The 19,883-nt window shown below is 44.4% G+C and overlaps 1 protein-coding gene and 1 non-coding gene across 2 annotated transcripts; both read left to right on the top strand.

The window, feature by feature from the left end:
- Positions 1-1,871: 1,871 nt before the first annotated feature.
- On the top strand, positions 1,872-5,826 carry LOC106578918 (uncharacterized). Its single transcript, XR_006767646.1, has 5 exons — positions 1,872-2,025; positions 3,202-3,732; positions 4,242-4,442; positions 4,522-4,651; positions 4,730-5,826. It is a non-coding gene; the product is annotated as an uncharacterized protein (transcript).
- A 1,034-nt stretch (positions 5,827-6,860) lies between these two features.
- LOC106578917 (uncharacterized) lies at positions 6,861-12,607 on the top strand. The gene is made up of 6 exons (XM_014158175.2): positions 6,861-6,923; positions 8,461-8,523; positions 8,998-9,665; positions 10,976-11,156; positions 11,271-11,400; positions 11,601-12,607. Exons 1-6 carry the CDS (start codon positions 6,911-6,913, stop codon positions 12,268-12,270), a joined length of 1,725 nt encoding a protein of 574 aa, XP_014013650.1. The 5' UTR covers positions 6,861-6,910; the 3' UTR covers positions 12,271-12,607.
- Positions 12,608-19,883: the final 7,276 nt, after the last annotated feature.

Raw genomic sequence — 19,883 nt, 5'->3', positions numbered from 1 at the left:
TAAAGAAGGCCTGGGTATTGCCAAAATGTCATAAATATGCCAAAATATGAATTATATCTATTGTGCTTTTAGATATAAATGTAAAAACAATGTGAACAATACTTCTTTCGAAGGACTATGTATTAAAGTTAATGGAAATCCCCCAAAATACACAGTACCAGTCAAAAGTTTGGACACACCTTCTCATTCAAGGGTTTTTCTTTATTTTTACTATTTTCTACATTGTAGAAAAATAGTGAAGACATCAAAACAATGAAATAACACATGTGGAATCATGTAGTAACCAAAAAAGTGTTAAACAAATCAAAATATATTTTATATTTGAGATTCTTCAAAGTAGCCACCCTTTGCCTTGATGACAGCTTTGCACACTCTTGGCATTCTATAAACAATTTTCATGAGGTAGTCACCTGGAATGCATCTCAATTAATTGGTGTGCCTTGTTAAAAGTTAATTTGTGGAATTTCTTTCCTTCTTAATGTGTTTGAGCCAATCAGTTGTGTTGTGACAAGGTAGGGTTGGTATACAGAAGATAGCCCTATTTGGTAAAAGACCAAGTCCATATTATGGCAAGAACAGCTCAAATAAGCAAAGAGAAAGGACAGCACATCATTACTTTAAGACATGAAGGTCAGTCAATGCGGACAATTTCTAGAATTTTGAACGTTTCTTCAAGTGCAGTCGCAAAAACCATCAAGCGCTATGATGAAACTGGCTCTCATGAGGACCGCAACAGGAAAGGACGACCCAAAATGACCTCTACTGCAGAGGATAAGTTCATTAGAGTTACCAGCCTCAGAAATTGCAGCCCAAATAAATGCTTCACAGAGTTCAAGTAACAGACACATCTCAACATCAACTGTTCGGGGGAGACTGCGTTAATCTGGCCTTCATGGTCGAATTGTTGCAAAGAAACCACTACTAAAGGACACCGATAAGAAAAAGAGACTTGCTTGGGCCAAGAAACACAAGCAATGGACATTAGACCGGTGTTCTTTGGTCTGATGAGTCCAAATTTGAGATTTTTGGTTCCAACCACTGTGTCTTTGTGAGACAGAGTAGGTGAATGGGTGATCTCTGCATGTGTGGTTCCCACCGTGAAGCATTGAGGAGGAGGTGTGACGGCGTGGGGGTGCTTTGCTGGTGACACTGTCGGTGATTTATTTAGAATTCAAGGAACACTTAACCAGCATGGCCACCACAGCATTCTGCAGCGATACGCCATCCCATCTGGTTTGCGCTTAGTGGGACTATCATTTGTTTTTCAACAGGACAATGAACCAACACACCTCCGGACTGTGTAAGGGCTATTTGACCAATAATGAGAGTGATGGAGTGCTGCATCAGATGACCTGGCCTCAACAGTCACCCAACCTCAAACCAAATGAGATGGTTTGGGATGAGTTGGACCGCAGAGTGAAGGAAAAGCAGCCAACAAGTGCTCAGCATATGTGGGAACTCCTTCAAGACTGTTAGAAAAGCATTCCAGGTGAAGCTGGTTGAGAGAATGCCAAGAGTGTGCAAAGCTGTCATCAGGCAAAGGGTGGCTACTTTGAAGAATCTCAAATCTAAAATATATTTTCATTTGTTGAACAATTTTTTGGTTACTATATGATTCCATATGTGTTATTTCATAGTTTTGATGTCTTCACTATTATTCTACAATGTAGAACACAGTAAAAATAAAGAAAATCCCTTGAATGAGTAGGTGTGTCCAAACGTTATACTGGTACTGAATATATGTATATATATTGTGAGTGTTGTGTTAGATGGTAGGGTATTTGCATATTCACTTATTTTTTCAAGCAAAGTATAAGGGCGTTATTCTCCAGTCTAGTAGGTGGCGGTAATGCAACCTTTATTGGATGCCAACCACCGTTAAACCTCATCAAAGAAGAAGAATAAGATCTAGAGCTGATTTGCAACCCGCCGAAGCAGGTCTGGAGAAGAAGGAAAATGTCTCCTGTCTCCACACGCACCGTTCTAGGATCAGCTGGCCGTTAGGAAAACGCAAACAGTAAAGTGGTGAGTCGGAAAACCCTCACTAGTTGCACTGCAGTGAAGGTTTGCGCGAAAATGTTGCGCAACCTGTTCTGAATGTGTTATATTATAATTTCGATTGGGCCTTATCAAAGGCGCAACCTTCCCCTTTTGAGGCCTAGCCAGCCATGTTTAGGTTTAGACGAAAATAGCGAATTTTGACGGTTTACTTTTCACTAAACAGAATTGCGACTGTGGTTCGGGTAACTTGCAACGGTAGCAGTTACTGTGGAGTTATAACAAACTTTATTGGGCCCAATCTATCATCTGAATAGCTAGCTACATGCTTTTAATGAATGCACTGTGTCGGATTTACATAGGAAGCAGGTGTCCTTGCCAAATAGAAGATACCTAGCTTGCTGGCAACGTCCGGCCGGAGCGCCTCCGGTGTGCGCGTGGGTGACCAACAGAGGGCGATTTAGAATGTGACGTCAAAACTCCTAATGTTGTTTTTTGCATGACGATAAATCGTTCTTATTACGAGCCCACAGTATGTCATACAAATGTTATAGACATTCATTATTTACCAGAATAAAATCTTAAATATAAGTAATATACATTGCTGAATTGGAGAGGGTGGGAAAGAGGATAAATATCTGCGACTGGTGGGAATGATTTATTTAATTGGTAGTTGAGTACCTCAACTCCATGATGATTCACGAGTTGGGCACAGACTAGAGTTCTTGAAACGAACCTCCGACTCGCTGTGTAGTCGATACTTCGAAAGTGAAAATTCTTAAACTCTTATTATGTACCTATGTTTCTCATCTGCGTGCCTTTGTTTGCTGAAATACATACTTTTTAATAAACCGTTATTCAAAAACAACCACCGACTGCTTTCTCATTGCTGTTCCTCTAAGATGGCAACTTGCCAATTGAAAATCAACAAGGAAATAGTCGGTCGTTGTATTTTATTAACGTTTTAAAAGGTATGGATTTCAGCAAACAAAAAATGGCGAGCTAACGTAAGGTTTAAGAATTCACATTTTTGATGCATCGACTGCATAGCGACTCGATGAGACAGAGATTCATAAAAACAACAACCCTATTCTGGATGTGAGGTACTTGGGGAATCTATTTTTTAATTATTGTAATGGCTTATTAATGATGACTATTAATCTGTAGACTACAGTTTGATGTCTGTTTTTTTCTGTCCTATAGACTTTACCCATAACTGATCTTAGAGCAGTGTGTAAGCTCATTCTCATCCTACCCCGGACACTGCGACAAATACAGAAAGGTTCAGGAGAAACTCTTCCACACTCCAAAACAGTCACCCAGGAATTAAAGAGGAAGTGACATCAGAGCAGATGGAATCAAATCCCAGCCTGGCGGGGGTGGACTCCCAGGGCAACATGGTGTTCAGAGTGGTTAAACCTGTCATGGGCATCTTCCAAGTGTCCTCAGAACAGACCAACTCTGTCGGACAGGGAGGGTCGCAGCAGATGATGGTTGGGGGGCTGACGGGGTTACAAGGGTTATCCAACCTCCCCTCCATGGTGCTGGGGGATGGACAGGGTCAGGGCCAACAGCGAATGGGGGACGTGAACCAGATGCAAGCCCAGATTCAGATCCCGGCAGAGGACATGTCCCAGACCCAGGTTGCCGCTCCGAACCACAACCACGTACCCCATGTTCCGTTTGCAGAGGTGTCGTCTCTCTTGGACCCCAACATGAAGAGTTCCAAGGCCCGTAAGTACCACAGCCAGAGACGGAGGGAATCAGGCCAGGTGTAGCCCCTCCTACTGGAGACCTCTCTTCCTGCAGGATGTTCTTGGGCTCCCGAGTGGCGCAGCGGTCTAAGGCACTGCATCTCAGTGCAAGAGGTGTCACTACAGTCCCTGGTTCAAATCCAGGCTGTATCACATCTGGCTGTGATGGGGAGTCCCATAGGGGGGTGCACAATTGGCCCAGCATCGTCCGGGGTAGGCTGTCATTGTAAATAAGAATATTTTCTTAACTGACTTGCCTAGTTAAATTAAGGTTAAATTGAAAATAAAAAAAATACTACTCGAACACACCTGGTTCTACTAATCAGCTGATTCTTAGGACCATAATTACCTGAATCAGTTGTTAGAGCAGTGCTGGAGCAAAACCCTGCACACCCAGTAGCTCTCCAGGTGGAAGGTTAGCCTCACCTGCTGTAGTATGGAATAAGTAGAAAACTCAACACAATGTGTCTGTTGTTCCTCTGGTCCTAGGTAAGTACCTGATACCCTATGACGAGATCAAGCGTCGTCTGGAGGCTCCAGAGAAGATGTCTCTGCGTTCCCTAGCAGCCTACACCAGGGTCAGCCGTGGCCCGGCCAGCAAGAAAACCCTGCAGGAGTCTCTAAATATACTGGGCCTTACTCCTGGTACTACTACTTCTGTGTCCTCTTCCTTTTCCAAGCTCACAGAGGGTAAGCGTCTGTGTGCGTGTGCGTGTGTGTGTGTGTGTGTGAGCATCTCTCGTGCTTTATAGATTGTTGTGTTTTCCAGGTGACACCAAAGCCCTGTGTAATGACATGAAGGACTTTGCCCATGACTACATAGACTTTGGCAACATGGCAAAGCAGCTTATTCCAGAGACCAACACTGTCCAACACTGGTCCAAGGTCATAGAAACCAGGTTAGTGTGGTTACAGCACGGTGTAATCACGAGTTAACTATGTGAGACAGACCCTAACACACCTTTGTTCTGCGATAGGAGCCACCTGGAGGCGATGAGAAAGTGTTTTCGTGACCCGGTCAACAGTGCGTCGTTCGACAACGTGACTCATGGCTTGGGCCTCGGGATGCTCGACGCCGCCCCTCGACATGATTACCATGGTGATTGACAAACAAATTCGCATCCTGTCCGGTGCTGCGGCAACCGATCCCGTCGACACCGGCCCTCCAATGAGACGCATCCGCCGCCGCCACCGCAAGCCCCGAGACACCGGCAACGACAAACCGCACCGGTCGTTGGGTGGGGTTAAAGGTCAAGACAAAGGGTCAGGGAAGGGCAAAGGGAGGGGCAGAGGCAGGAAGAAGATGCGGCTGCAGGAGTCTGGAGCTCCAGTTGGTGTTGCCATGGATACAACCCAGCAGCAGGATCAAGAGCATTGTCAGCCGGAGGATGTGGAGAGCAGTGTTCTCACACTCGTCTCTGTTGGTTACGAGACCATCTCCAGTGGGCTCAATGCCACAGGGCAGATCTAAAGATGTTTAACGGTTGAACAAACAATGCTTAACGCGAGAATCGGACTTTGCTTAATATTTTCCCATGGGGAAGCTGGGAGCAGAACTGTCTTAGTAACGTTGTGGAACATTGTGGAACGTTGTGATGTTTAGACGCAACTCTGCTCTGGCCCACAGAACCCCAAACACTGAGAGGGAGGCATTCAGTGATGTCACAGCATTCTAGTTTAGAGTTTTGTTTTTGAGTGTTGCAGCTCTTGCCTACTGATAATTCAATCAGTTGAATGTAGTTTTTTTGTCAGTTAGCACAGAGGTGATGAACGCAGCTTTGTTGAAGTGGAATTCAAGTCAATCCAAAGATAAGTGATTATATTGAAAAACCTACAATGTAGAAATTAGTCTTAATTCTGGTCTTTGGTTAAGGCAATCCCTTCATTCCACCTACTCATCTGGTATTTGATAGCCCTGTTTATTTCTATCATGACTGGACTAGTTATAGCCCTCTCTCAATCTCCATGATTCTAACATGGGGAACACATCATGCCAGTACTTTGTCAATGATTGTATGTTTATATTGAAACCTGGATTGCTGAAATACTTGTATTAAAGCTTTCATTTTATTAACCAGCATGAATTTCTTTATTTCTGACAGAATCAATGGCATAGTTTCTGATCTATTTCACTGAGGGAGTTTGACTAAGCTGAACCGGGGTGGCCTGTGACGTGACTGGGAAAAAGCGATAAGGAAGGAGCGCCCATCTCAAATTGAATAGTAATCTGTGCCGCCCGGTCATATTGTCAACAGGGCAGCAGCATTCAGAAACATGGTGCATCTTTTCAAAATAATTTTCATTGAGGAGGCAGATAAAGTACATCATGTGTTTTTATCACGACAGCAAAAATGTTTTTCATGTGAAACCTTGGAATCTTAAGTCATAACTCCACGTGCTTGACATACGGGCAAGCCGGTTTTATGATACTGGTGGTTTGTACGGTTGTGGCTACCAGTACTGCTCCATCTAGTTGTCTGGGATAACCGTTATTAACAACTGTAGCATTTTACCTAACCCTTTTCCTAACCTTAACCTCAGTGGGGTGGCAGTGTAACCTAGTGGTAAGAGTGTTGGACTAGAACTGAAAGGTTGCAAGTTCAAATCCCCGAACTGACAAGGTACAAATCTGTCGTTCTGCCACTGAACAAGGCAGTTAACCCACTGTTTCTAGGCTGTCATCGAAAATAAGAATTTGTTCTTAACTGACTTGCCTAGTTAAATAAAGGGGAAATCCATTTTTTTTATTTTTAAGAAGGAGCGTTTAAAACAACTGGGTACTCGGGCATCTTTCTGACCTTTTGTCTTGAAAGCACCAAGATGCCCAATTATCACGTTATTTGTCACATGCCTGAGCAACGGTAAAATAACTACAGCGAGGCTATATACAGGGGGTACCGGTACAGAGTCAATGTGCGGGGGCACCGGTTAGTCGAGGTAATATGTACATTTACGAAGTTTTATCCAAGTCAGAGATTTCCGAGTTCCGGAGTTGGAAGTTGATGTGAACGGGACATTTATATTCACTTTGAAGATATATGATTGGGTCGTTGTAGATTCAAGCCAATCACTGTGCACTATTATTTTCAGCGTCAAACCAATCAGACAGCAGATATTTTTGGCCGCACATCAACGTTATTTTATAGCGCATCATCAACATGGAGCCCTCAGGTAGCTTGCTAAATTATTTCACCCTCGCATAGACTTACTAGCGATTGGGAGTGCATGGATATTATTTACTAAATATTAACGTAACTATTTACATTTCACAAAGTGTTTGTTAGCTAACGTTACAATCTGTGTTTGCTAGTTAACTGTAGTACTAGCAAAGTAGCTAACAAGCTAGCTAACAAGCGATAGCTAGTTTGTGATGCTTGCTTTGATTTGCTTCGCTTTGCTAGCCAGTCAGAAAATGAACGAGTTTGTGACTGTTTGCATTTCAAATGCATGTATTTATGTGTTAGCTGTATGCTAGTTATTGCCTATTAGCATGATGTTGTCGCTAATTAGCTAGCTTGTTGGGTATGATGATGACATCACAGCTTGAACAATGATCCAGATTCACCGGATGTAAAAATCTTAAGCATCCGGTTGGCGTTTCCACATGCTGATGAAAGGAAGCCCAGTGGCCGGCAGTGGGAGGAGATGGAGTGAGATGGATTTTGGCTGACATTCAGATAATTTTCTCATCAATTAAACATTAGATATCATTACAGTTTTCTGTTCCCAAAACTAAAATCTGTTATGAACAGAGTTGACAAAGTTTTGTAGACTTTACCGAAGTTTCTAAAAAAGTGTTGTTTAGGATTGCAAGGACGAATTGAGTTATTACGCACTTCACAGGGTTCCATAACGGAAATATGCAAATAATTCTAGAATGCGCCCATAAGATCTCACTGGCTTGTGCTTGGGTCTGCCCACCCCTTGCTTGTTCTACCTACTATGATTCATTTGCTCTCATTGGAAACGACAGGTTGTGGTCTATCTTGGGTTAGTAATAAAAATCTTTTATATGTCTGGACTGTCACAGACAGATCAGGAGGAGAGAGAAAAGGATGGCGCTTTCAAGACAACTGTTGCCGTGTTCAAAACAACTGGGAACTGGCAAATCTCAGACTTCAGTGCTTTCAAAAGAAGAAAAAAAAAGCTTTGACTGGGAAAAATCGATTTGAACGGTCATCCTACTCAGAATTCAAACTCGGGAGCTCTGGCCTTTTTCTGGAGAGCAGACTTTCTGACCTGAAGATCACAGACTTCATGATTTGACATGGAGTTGTTTAGAACGCGACTTGTGAACTTGGAAAAAATGAGGTCAAACCATGACGTCAGTGATCTTCAGGTCAGAAAGTCAGTTCTAGAAAGATGCCAGAGTTTCTGACTTGGGAGACCGTTCAAAAACGATTTCACCAGTCAGCTCCCCCCCCAGAGTTCCCAGTTGTTTTGAACGCGGCAGGGGAGTGTGTGGGAGGGAAGGTGGTGATTAGGTGTATGCATTGACTTGCAACGCTTCCCTTTTACATTTTAGCTGTGCACTGCCAATAACACACCTGACCTGACAAACTAGTATCAGCTAATTATCCAGTCCTTGATTGGCTGATTTAATGTGTTAGTACTGGACAATAATGAAATGTGTACACATCTCCAAGACCAGGATTGATAAGAATCCCTGCTTTGCTGGTGACTAAGGACTTCTCTAATTTAATTGCAGGGAACAGAACGCCTGAGGGGAAGGATATAATCCATCTGACCAAGGATGCAGAGAAATATGCAGGTATGTAGATGGCTAACCTATACATTGTCTGAAGCATGAATTTAAGGTTGCCTTATTAATCAGACTTTTGAATACACATTTCAATGCTTGATGTAAAGTCTGAAACTTATCCCTGCAAAATTGTCAAAGTTTTCCTTAGAAGCCAAAATGTTGACTAAAATGACATTTGAACTTACTCTACCAGTTGTCTGAGCAGTTAGTCCTTCAACCCCTCAAAATTTGATACAAATGTCCACAGGGAATAGTTGTTAACCCGACTTTTTAGAGAGCCGGTAGGTATATGGTTCTCTCCGCTTGTATTTTTGTGACCAGAGAAAAGGCAGAGCATTTAGCATGAACTTGGAGGTGCTGGCTGAATCCACTTTAATAAACGAATGAATACTGCAATTTGCAACAAATTGCAAAGTACATGTTGTCAGAAAACAACACAGTTACTGTGGATTTAAATGCTTTTACTTCCCTCCAAACTGCCAGGGCCTTCCCAGGTCCCGACTCCAGTTGTGGTCGTGACCCACTCTCAAACATCAGTCGGTGTCCCCAAGAAGCGCATCTACGTAGTACCCATGCCCCGGCGGGCTCCTAAAGAGCCACAAATCCAGATTCAGACTCCCGCTGCAGATGCAACCCAAACCCTGACTCCAGTCCCATCCACAAAACACATCTTTATTGTATCCCAACCTTTCTCCGCTCGGGGCTCGACGCAAACCCAGGTACCAGGCACTAGGAAACACATCTACGTAGTAGCTCAGCCCCAGAATGCTGCTGGGGTCAGGACCCAACCCCAAACTACAGCCAGGATCACGACTCAACCCCAAACTACAGCTGGGAAAATAGACCCACTTAAAGTGCCAGGACAGTCCCAGATCAAGACTCCAACTGGGGTCACAGTTAAATCCCAGATTGTAGCCAGTGTCAAAGCCCAAACCCAGCCTCCAGTAGGGAGAACAGACCCTCCTAATGCTCCAAGGCAGACTAGGAAGATGGTTCACTTCCAATACCAGCCTCCGACAGCCAGGGGTGCAGCCCCAACCAAGACTGATGCCCAGACTCAGACCCCTACCGTCGTGGCAGAGGTGGTCTCTATGCTGCAACACGGAGATGTGAGACCTGCACCGCAGCCATACCTGGTCCACAAAGAAGAGGTAATAGTAAATATCATATATTGAACAAAAATATAAACGCAACAATTTCAACTATTTAAGCCTCCCAAGTGGCGCAGTGGTCTAAGGCACTGCATCGCCGTGCTTGAGGCGTCACTACAGACCGGGTTCGATCCCGGGCTGTGTTGCAGCCGGCCGCCACCGGGGGACCCATAAGTTGGCGCACAATTGGCCCAGCGTTGTCCGGGTTAGGGGAGGGTTTGGCCGGCGCTCTAGCGCTCCTGTGGCGGTCCAGGCGCATGCATGCTGACACGGTCGCCAGTTGTACGGTGTTTCCTGGCTTCCAGGTTAAGTGAGTATTGTGTCAAGAAGCAGTGCGGCTTGGCAGGGTCGTGTTTCAGAGGACTCATGACTGGACCTTCGCCTCTTCCGAGTCCATACGGGAGTTGCAGCGATGGGACAAGATTGCAACTACGAATTGGATATTAGGAAATTGGGGAGAAAAAGGGCTAAAAAAGATTTTATAAAATAAAGTTATAGTTCATGTAAGGAAATCAGTCAATTGAAATAAATTGATTAGGACCTAATCTATCGATTTCACATGACTGGGCAGGGGCTCAGCCATGGATGGGCCTGGGAGGGCAGAGGCCCACCCACTGGGGAGCTAGGCCCAGCCAATCAGAATATGATTTTCCATACAAAAGGGCTTTATTACATACAGAAATACTCCTCAGTTTCATCAGCTGTCCTGGTGGCTGGTCTCAGACGATCCTGCAGGTGAAGAAGCCGGATGTGGAGGTCCTGGGCTGGCGTGGTTACATGTGGACTGCGGTTGTGAGGCCAGTTGGATGTACTGCCAAATTCTCTGTAACGGTATTGGAGGCGGCGTATGGTAGAGAAATTAACATTAAATTCTTAGTGCAACAGCTCTGGTGGACATTTCTGTAGTCAGCATGCCAATTGCACGCTCCCTCAACTTGAGATATCTGTGGTATTGTGCGACAAAACGGCAGATTTTAGAGTGGCCTTTTATTGTCCCCAGCACAAGGCGCACCTGTGTAGCGATCATGCTGTTTAATCAGCTTCTTGATATGCCACACCTGTCAGGTGGATGGATTATCTTGGCAAAGGAGACATTTGTGCACAACATTTGAGAGAAATTAGCTTTTTGTGCGTATGGAACATTTCTGGGATCTTTTATTTCAGCTCATGAAACATGGGACCAACACTTTACATGTTGCGTTTTATATTTTTGTTCAGTGTATATATTGTTTTAATTTAAAGGTACACTTTGGGAACTGAGACTGTTCAATGGTCATTTAAATTATTGATATTTACCCATTGATTGATAGGTGCTGAGGAGGATGGATGCGCCAGAGAAGATGTCAGTGAGGACATTGCTGATGTACACTGGGAAGAACTCGGCAGACCTAGACAGCAAGAACAGATTGGTGAAAAACCTGATTAAGGCTGGAATCTCCCCTGTCGAGACCCCTGCCTATATCACCAGTGCCTTCACCAGGCTCACCGAGGGTAAGAGGGAGAGAGAGATTTTCTCCAGGTGACACAAGAACGCTGGGTAGTGGCATGTCCCTAGCTACCTAAAATGATTACCTCAACTTCTGTAACGTGTGTGTGTTCCTTCAGGCGACACCACAATGCTGTGTAGTGACATGAAGTCCCTAGCTATCAAACACCTCAACTTCACCAACATGGCCGAGCAGCTCATAGAAGAGACCAACCCTGTGCAGCACTGGTCCAAGATCATCGATATCAAGTAAGCTCTAATAGATGTATACTGTCTGTTGGATCCAAGGTCATCCATTCATCAATACCAGTTACTACTGGTATTTCAAAGCATCTTAACTTCTGAATATGTCCCATAGATAGGAGAATGATGTATCCGTCATCGTTTTAATCTTTTCCTATTTGTCAGTTTGTTAATTAGTCCTCTCACTCCTCCCCCACCCCTCTCAGAGCCCAGCTAGAGGAGATGAGACTGTGTTTCAGGGACCCAGCTAACAGTCGTCTGATGGACAATGTGACCCACGGTATGAGCACGGGCGTGATGGACGCCGCCTTCGACATCATCTCTACCCTCATTGACTACCAGGTGCAGCTAATCGCCTGTCTAGTAAACACCATGCCTTCACACCAAACTCCCACTAGGACGGCTGTCAAAACTAGGCCTTCCCCGGCCCTTCAGACTTCCGTATCCCTCGTCAAACCCCCTGTTATCACCATTCCGACGCCCGTGGGCCCATTCGCCTCCTTACCCCCCTTGAAACGGCTCTATGTGATAGCCCAGCCCCACAACAACGGGACTCAAACCCAGCCCCTGCTGTGCTGCCAAGAGACCCAGAACGGGACCCAGACAGACACCCAGCTCCCTAAGAAACCACTGAAACAGCAGAAGGGTCGAGGCGTCCAGCTTGGCCCCAGGGGATCTTACAGGAAGAGAGCCGCTTCAGGGGCCTCAGACAGGAAACAGGAAGCGGCTCAGGAGAAGGGGAGGGGTAAGAAGGTTAAGCTAAACCCCTCCCCACACGTTGCCATGGATACCGAGGAAGAGGGGAATGCAAAGACGACCAAAGAGAGAACTCCTGTCAACACAGAAGGAAACTGCAGCTGGATGTTCACAAACTAATTGAAAAGTTAGAGAATGTGCAGCTGCAAACTCCAGCAGAAAGGAAACCCAAACAGTTGCGCCAACAGAAACACAGCCTCGTTCGAGAAACAATTTCTGGCTCCTACACTTGTGTAGGCCTAGATATGAGGGGATTGGATAGGTGAAAGCAATTGGATAGGTATAGCAAATCAAATTTTATTTGTCACATGCGCCGAATACAACAGGTGTAGACCTTACCTTGAAATGCTTACTTACAGGCCCTTAACCAACAATGCAGTTCAAGAAAGAGTTAAGAAAATATTTACAAAATAAACAAAAAAATTAAATGTAACACAATAAAATAACAATGCTATGTACAGGGGGTACCAGCACTTGGTCAATGTGCGGGGGTACAGGTTAGTCGAGGGGGGGGTCAATGTAAATAGTCTTGTTGGCCATTTGGTTAATTGTTCAGCAGTCTTATGGCTTGGGGTAGAAGCTGTTAAGGAGCCTTTTGGACCTAGACTTGGCGCTCCGGTACTGCTTGCCGTGTGGTAGCAGAGAGAACAGTCTATGACTTGGGAGACTAGAGTCTTTGACAATGTTTTGGGCCTTCCTCTGACACCGCGTAGTATTTAGGTCCTGGATGGCAGGAAGCTTGGCCCCAGTGATGTAGTGGGCCCGTACGTACTACCCTCTGTTGCGCCTTACGGTTGGATGCCGAGCAGTTACCATGCCAGGCGGTGATGCAACCGGTCAGGATGCTCTCAATGGTGCAGCTCTAGGACTTTTTGAGGATAATGGGACCCATGCCAAATATTTTCACTCTCCTGAGGGGAAAAAGGTGTTGTCGTGCCCTCTTCACGACTGTCTTGGTGTGGTTGGGCCATGATATTTTGCCGGTGATGTAGACACCAAGGGACTTCAAACTCTCGACCCGCTCCACTACGGCCCTGTCGATGTGAATGGGGGTGTGTTCGGCCATTCTTTTCCTGTAGTCCACGATCAGCTCCTTTTGTCATGATCACGTTGAAGTAGAGGTTGTTATCCTGGCACCACACTGCCAGGTCTCTGATCTCCCTATAGGCTGTCTCATCGTTGTCGGTGATCAGGCCGACCACTGTTGTGTCGTCAACAAACTTAATGATAGTGTTGCAGTCGTGCTTGGTCACGCAGTCGTCGTGGGTGAACAGGGAGTACAGGAGGGACTAAGCACGCACCCCGTGTTGAGGATCAGCGTGGTAGATGTGTTGTTGCCTACCCTTACCACCTGGGGGTGGCCCGTCGGGAAGTCCAGGATCCAGTTGCAGAGGGAGGTGTTTAGTCCCAGGGTCCTCAGCTTAGTGATGAGCTTTGTGGGCACTATGGTGTTGAACGCTGAGCTGTAGTCAATGAACAGCATTCTCACATAGGTGTTCCTTTTGTTCAGGTGGGAAAGGGCAGTGTGGAGTGCGATTGAGATTGCGTCATCTGTGGATCTGTTGGGGTGGTATGCGAATTGGAGTGGATCTAGGGTTTCCAGGATGATGGTGTTGATGTGAGCCATGACAAGACTTTCCAAGCATTTCATGGCTACTGACGTGAGTGCTACAGGGCAGTAGTCATTTAGGAAGGTTACCTTCGCTTTCTTGGACACAGGGACTATGCTGGTCTGCTTGAAACATGCAGGTATTACAGACTTGGTCAGGTAGAGGTTGAAAATGTCAGTGAAAACACTTGCCAGTTGGTCCGCGCATGCTCTGAGTACACATCCTGGTAATCTGTGAATGTTGTCCTGTCTTAAAGATCTTGCTCACATTGGCTACGGAGAGTGTGATCACACAGTCGTCTGGAACAGCTGGTGCTCTCATGCACGCTTCAGTGTTGCTTGCCTCAAAGCGAGCATGTGGTGTACCGCAGGGCAGCTCTCTAGGCCCTCTACTCTTTTCTATTTTTACCAATGACCTGCCACTGGCATTAAACAAAGCATGTGTGTCCATGTATGCTGATGATTCAACTGTATGCGCATCAGCAACCACAGCTAATGAAGTCACTGAAACCCTTAAAGAGTTGCAGTATGTTTTGGAATAGGTGGCCAGTAATAAACTGGTCCTGAACATCTCTAAAACTAAAAGCATTGTATTTGGTACAAATAATTCCTTAAGTGCTAGACCTCAGCTGAATCTGGTAATGAATGGTGTGACTGTTGAACCAGTTTAGGAGACTAAATTACTTGCCGTTACCTTAGATTGTAAACTGTCATGGTCAAAACATATAGATACAATGGTTGTAAAGATGGGGAGAGGTCTAGCCATAATAAAGATGCTCTGCTTTTTTGACACCACACTTCAAAAAGCAAGTTCTGCAGGCTCTAGTTTTGTCTAATCTTGATTATTGTCCAGTCGTGTGGTCCAGTGCTGCAAGGACAGACCTAGTTAAGCTGCAGCTGGCCCAGAACAGAGCGGCACGTTTTGCTCTTAATTGTATTCAGAGGGCTGATATAAATACTATGCATGCCAGTCTCTCTTGGTTAAGAGTTGAGGAGAGACTGACTGCATCACTTCTTATTTTTATAAGAAACATTAATGTGTTGAAATCCCAAATTGTTCCATAGTCAACTTACACACAGCTCTGACACACACACTTGTCCCACCAGACATTCAACCAGAGGTCTTTTTACAGTCCCCAAATCCAGAACAAATTCAAGAAAACATCCGATATTATATAGAGCCCTTGTTGCATGGAACTTCCTTCCTTCTTATATTGCTCAAATAAACAGCAAATCTGGTTTCAAAAAACAGATAAAGCAACACCTTGTGGAACAACGCCTCGCCCCTATTTGACCTAGATAGTTTGTGTGTATGCATTGATATGTAGGCTACGTGTGACTTTCAAAAAATGTATGTACAGTGGGGGAAAAAAGTATATGATCCCCTGCTGATTTTGTACGTTTGCACACTGATAAAGGATCAGTCTATAATTTTAATGGTAGGTTTATTTGAACAGTGAGAGACAGAATAACAACAAAAATATCCAGAAAAACGCATATAAAAAATGTTATAAATTGATTTACATTTTAATGAGGGAAATAAGTATTTGACCCCCTCTCAATCAGAAAGATTTCTGGCTCCCAGGTGTCTTTTATACAGGTAACGAGCTGAGATTAGGAGCACACTCTTAAAGGGAGTGCTCCTAACCGCAGCTTGTTACCTGTAAAAAAGACACCTGTCCACAGAAGCAATCAATCAATCAGATTCCAAACTCTCCACCATGGCCAAGACTAAAGAGCTCTCCAAGGATGTCAGGGACAAGATTGTAGACTTACACAAGCCTGTAATGGGCTACAAGACCATCGCCAAGCAGCTTGGTGAGAAGGTGACAACATTTGGTGCGATTATTCGCAAATGGAAGAAACACAAAAGAACTGTCAATATCCCTCGGCCTGGGGCTCCATGCAAGATCTCACCTCGTGGGGTTGCAATGATCATGAGAACGGTGAGGAATCAGCCCAGAACTACACGGGAGGATCTTGTCAGTGATCTCAAGGCAGCTGGGACCATAGTCACCAAGAAAACAATTGGTAACACACTACGCCGTGAAGGACTGAAATCCTGCAGCGCCCGCAAGGTCCCCCTGCTCAAGAATACATATACATGCCCGTCTGAAGTTTGCCAATGAACATCTGAATGATTCAGAGGACAACTGGTGAAAGTGTTGGGGTCAGATGAGACCAAAATGGAGCTCTTTGGCATCAACTCAACTCGCCGTGTTTGGAGGAGGAGGAATGCTGCCTATGACCCCAAGAACACCATCTCCAGTGTCAAACATGGAGGTGGAAACATTATGCTTTGGGGGTGTTTTTCTGCTAAGTGGACAGGACAACTTCACCGCATCAAAGGGACGATGGATGGGGCCCATGTACCATCAAATCTTGGGTGAGAACATCCTTCCCTCAGCAGGGCATTGAAAATGGGTCGTGGATGGGTTTTCCAGCATGACAATGACCCAAAACACACAGCCAAGGCAACAAAGGAGTGGCTCAAGAAGAAGCACATTAAGGTCCTGGAGTGGCCTAGCCCGTCTCCAGACCTTAATCCCATAGAAAATCTGTGGAGGGGAGCTGAAGGTTCGAGTTGCCAAACGTCAGCCTCGAAACCTTAATGACTTGGAGAAGATCTGCAAAGAGGAGTGGGACAAAATCCCTCCTGAGATGTGTGCAAACCTGGTGGCCAACTACAAGAAACGTCTGACCTCTGTGATTGCCAACAAGGGTTTTTCCACGAAGTACTAAGTCATGTTTTGCAGAGTGGTCAAATATTTATTTCCCTCTTTAAAATGCAAATAATTTTATAACATTTTTGACATGTGTTTTTCTGGATTTTTTTGTTGTTATTCTGTCTCTCACTGTTCAAATAAACCTACCATTAAAATTATAGACTGATCATTTCTTTGTAAGTGGGCAAACATACAAAATCAGCAGGGGATCAAATACTTTCCCCCCCCACTGTAGTTCTGTCCTTGAGCTGCTGTTTTCTATTGATGTTCTATATTATGCCATTCTGTATTATGTTTTGTGTGGACCCCAGGAAGAGTAGCTGCTGCTTTTGCAACAGCTAATGGGGATCCTAATAAAATACAAAATACCAAATAAAAGGCATTTAGCTTGTCTGGTAGGCTCGTGTCACTGGGCAGTTTGTGGCTGGGTTTCCCTTTTGTAGTCCGTAATAGTTTGCAAGCCCTGCTACACCCGGCGAGCGTCAGAGCCGGTGTAGTAGGATTCATTCTTAGTCCTGTATTGACGCTTTGCCTGTTTTTAATAGTTTGTCTGACGGCATAGCGGGATTTCTTATAAGTGTCCCGCTCCTTAAAAGCAGCAGCTCTAACCTTTAGCTCGTTGCGGATGTTGCCTGTAATCCATGGCTTCTGGTTGGGATATGTACATATGGTCACTGTGAAGACGATGTCGTCGATGCACTTATTGATGAAGCTAGTCACTGAGGTGGTATAGTCCTCAATGTCATTGGATGAATCCCTGAACATATTCCAGTCTGTGCTAGCAAAACAGTCCTGTAGCGTAGCATCCGCATCATCTGACCACTTCCGTATTGATCGAGTCACTGGTAATTCCTGCTTTAGTTTTTGCTTGTAAGCAGGGATCAGTAGGATAGAATTATGGTGAGATTTGCCAAATGGAGGGTGAGCTTTGTATGCATCTCTGTGTGTGGAGTAAAGGTGGTCAAGAATATTTTTTTCCCACTGGTTGCACATGTGACATGCTGGTAGAAATTAGGTGAGGTAAAATGAGGTTAAACGGTTTAAAATTTGCCTGCATTAAAGTCTCTGGCCACTAGGAACGCCTCTTCTGGATGAGCATTTTCTTGTTTGCTTAGACCTTATACAGCTCGTTGAGTGCAGTCTTAGTGCCAGCATCGGTTTGTGTTGGTAAAAGGACTGCTACGAAAAATATAGATAAACTCTCATGGTAAATAGTATGGTCTACAGCTTCTCATGAGGTACTCTACCTCAGGCAAGCAATACCTCGGACTTCCTTAATATTAGACATCGCACACCAGCTGTTATTGACAAATAGACACACACCCCCACCCCTCGTATTACCAGACGTAGCTGTTCTGTCCTGCCGATGCACGGAAAACCCAGCCAAATGTATATTATCCGTGTCGTCGTTCAGCAACGACTCAGTGAAACACAAGATATTTAGTTTTTAATGTCCCGTTGGTAGGACAGTCTCGAACGGAGATCATCCAGTTTATTTTTCAGTGATTGCACGTTGGCCAAAAGAACCGATCTCCGCCCCCTGTATTTCATTATTTTCTTCATGCGAATGACATGGATTTGGGCCTGGTCTCGGAGAAGCAGTATATCCTTCGCGTCGGACTCATTAAAGAAAATATCTTTGTCCAGTTCGAGGTGAGTAATCGCATTTCTGATGTCCAGAAGCTCTTTTCGGTCATAAGAGACGGTAGCAGCAACATTATGTACAAAATAAGTTACAAACAATGTGAAAATAACACACAAAAATAGCACAATTGGTTAGGAGCCTGTAAAACGGCAGCCATCCCCTCCGGTGCCATTATTATACCTAGGGGGTAGGGGCCAAGTTTTGATTTGGGAAGTGGACTTAGCACTCAGTGATGTGAGGACAGAAATGGAAGAAGGCAAAAGAGTTTAAGTGCCTTGGAACACATTGACTAAATTGTAAATTACTGTAATATATTTACATTGACTATTGGGACAACTTTATATTAAAGTTGTAATTTTCCAAAGCATGGTGATTCCTTTGTGTAGAGAGAGCCAAGCCTAGATCAGGGTTCTCTGACTCTGGTCCTGAAGAGCTACTGCTAACACCTGATTCAGATAATCAAGGTCTTGATGAACAGACAATTAGTAGAATCAGGGGTGTTAGAGCAGGGATGGACCAAAATCCTGCACATGCAGTGGAGTTTGAGAATACTTTTCTATAGAGTTGCTGAAGCTAGTTGATGTCTCTATCTCACTGTTTTGGCGGTTGGGTGTTTTAGTACATTCAGAGAGATTTTAGGGAGCGAGGAGCTCTGCCTCACACGTAGAGATAGGTGGTGGACTAGATGGATATAACCTGTTTTAGCATGGACATTGCCATTGAGGCAGAAAATATATGTGTAGCCTAGTGCAGACTTTCTACTCTGTAAATTGACGTGGTTTGGTAAATGTTTCACATAGACATGTCTTTATACTTTTTAGCTCTTGGTTACTTCTGTTTTGTTTACAATTATAAATAAAACGTTGCTTCCACAGAAGACTTGAACATGTCTCTGACTTGCCTCGTTCACGTGCTAGTCCGAACTAGGAAACTCAGTAATGTCCCACTCGATTGTAGATATACACGTGCCGCGTTCAACCAAATTTCAGAGTTTCCTATGTCCGATTTAGCGTGTGTTTAATTCCAACCATCAACAGGTTATTGTGCGTAACAACAGGTCTGAGATTGAAACTAAGACACAGTGGCAATCTGGTTCTGCGTTTGATGAAGAGCTAACAGACTGACATGCCTATCTAATTAGCTAGATTATCCTATTGATGGTTAGAAAGGTTGGGTTTATTACACATTTAAAATCAACAAATCCAACAGCATGCAAGGCCAAAAACTGCCTGCGAGCCTAAGCTTCAATCATAGCCGTCGAAGGCTGTACATCCATTTTAGAACAGCAAAAGTAAAATTGGGAGGGTTAATTGCTTTTTCACTACATCTAAAAAAACATGTACATCTAAAGAAAATGTTTTATGTTTAATATCAATAAACTAAAGACAACCAGACAGTAACCATAAAACCCTAATATTCCTGTCACTCATTGATTAATTACTAACAGTCAGCCTCTGGCTGTATCAAACACACACTCATTGGACTATAAAGGCTAAACCTCAAGTTAGATAAACAGATGCTGCAGAAATCTTAAAGTATTTAACGCATGAGATAAACCTTCCTCCCATCTGGACAGGCAGGATCATAGATCACTCTTTCCTGCTGTTCTCACAGCTTGCAGTAGGGGGAGTTATTCACCTGTAGAGGGCTTCCACAATTTTAAAGTAAACTGGGTGGGCATTCCTATGGGTTGGGAGCGATCAGACAATGATCAGAGCATTATTAGCCTTAAGCTTTTTTCAAAACACAAATA

Source organism: Salmo salar, unplaced genomic scaffold, assembly GCF_905237065.1.
Source record: "Salmo salar unplaced genomic scaffold, Ssal_v3.1, whole genome shotgun sequence".
Lineage (NCBI taxonomy): Eukaryota > Metazoa > Chordata > Actinopteri > Salmoniformes > Salmonidae > Salmo > Salmo salar.
The sequence above is the reverse complement of the archived record's forward strand: the minus strand, read 5'-3'. Positions and strand labels throughout refer to the sequence as shown.

What these genes read in the sequence shown, in the direction of transcription:
- LOC106578917 (XM_014158175.2), top strand. An exon ending in ACCTGGTCCACAAAGAAGAG is followed by an intron (nt 9,666 to 10,975) that starts GTAATAGTAAAT and finishes ATTGATTGATAG; the next exon opens with GTGCTGAGGAGGATGGATGC. An exon ending in TCCAAGATCATCGATATCAA is followed by an intron (nt 11,401 to 11,600) that starts GTAAGCTCTAAT and finishes CACCCCTCTCAG; the next exon opens with AGCCCAGCTAGAGGAGATGA.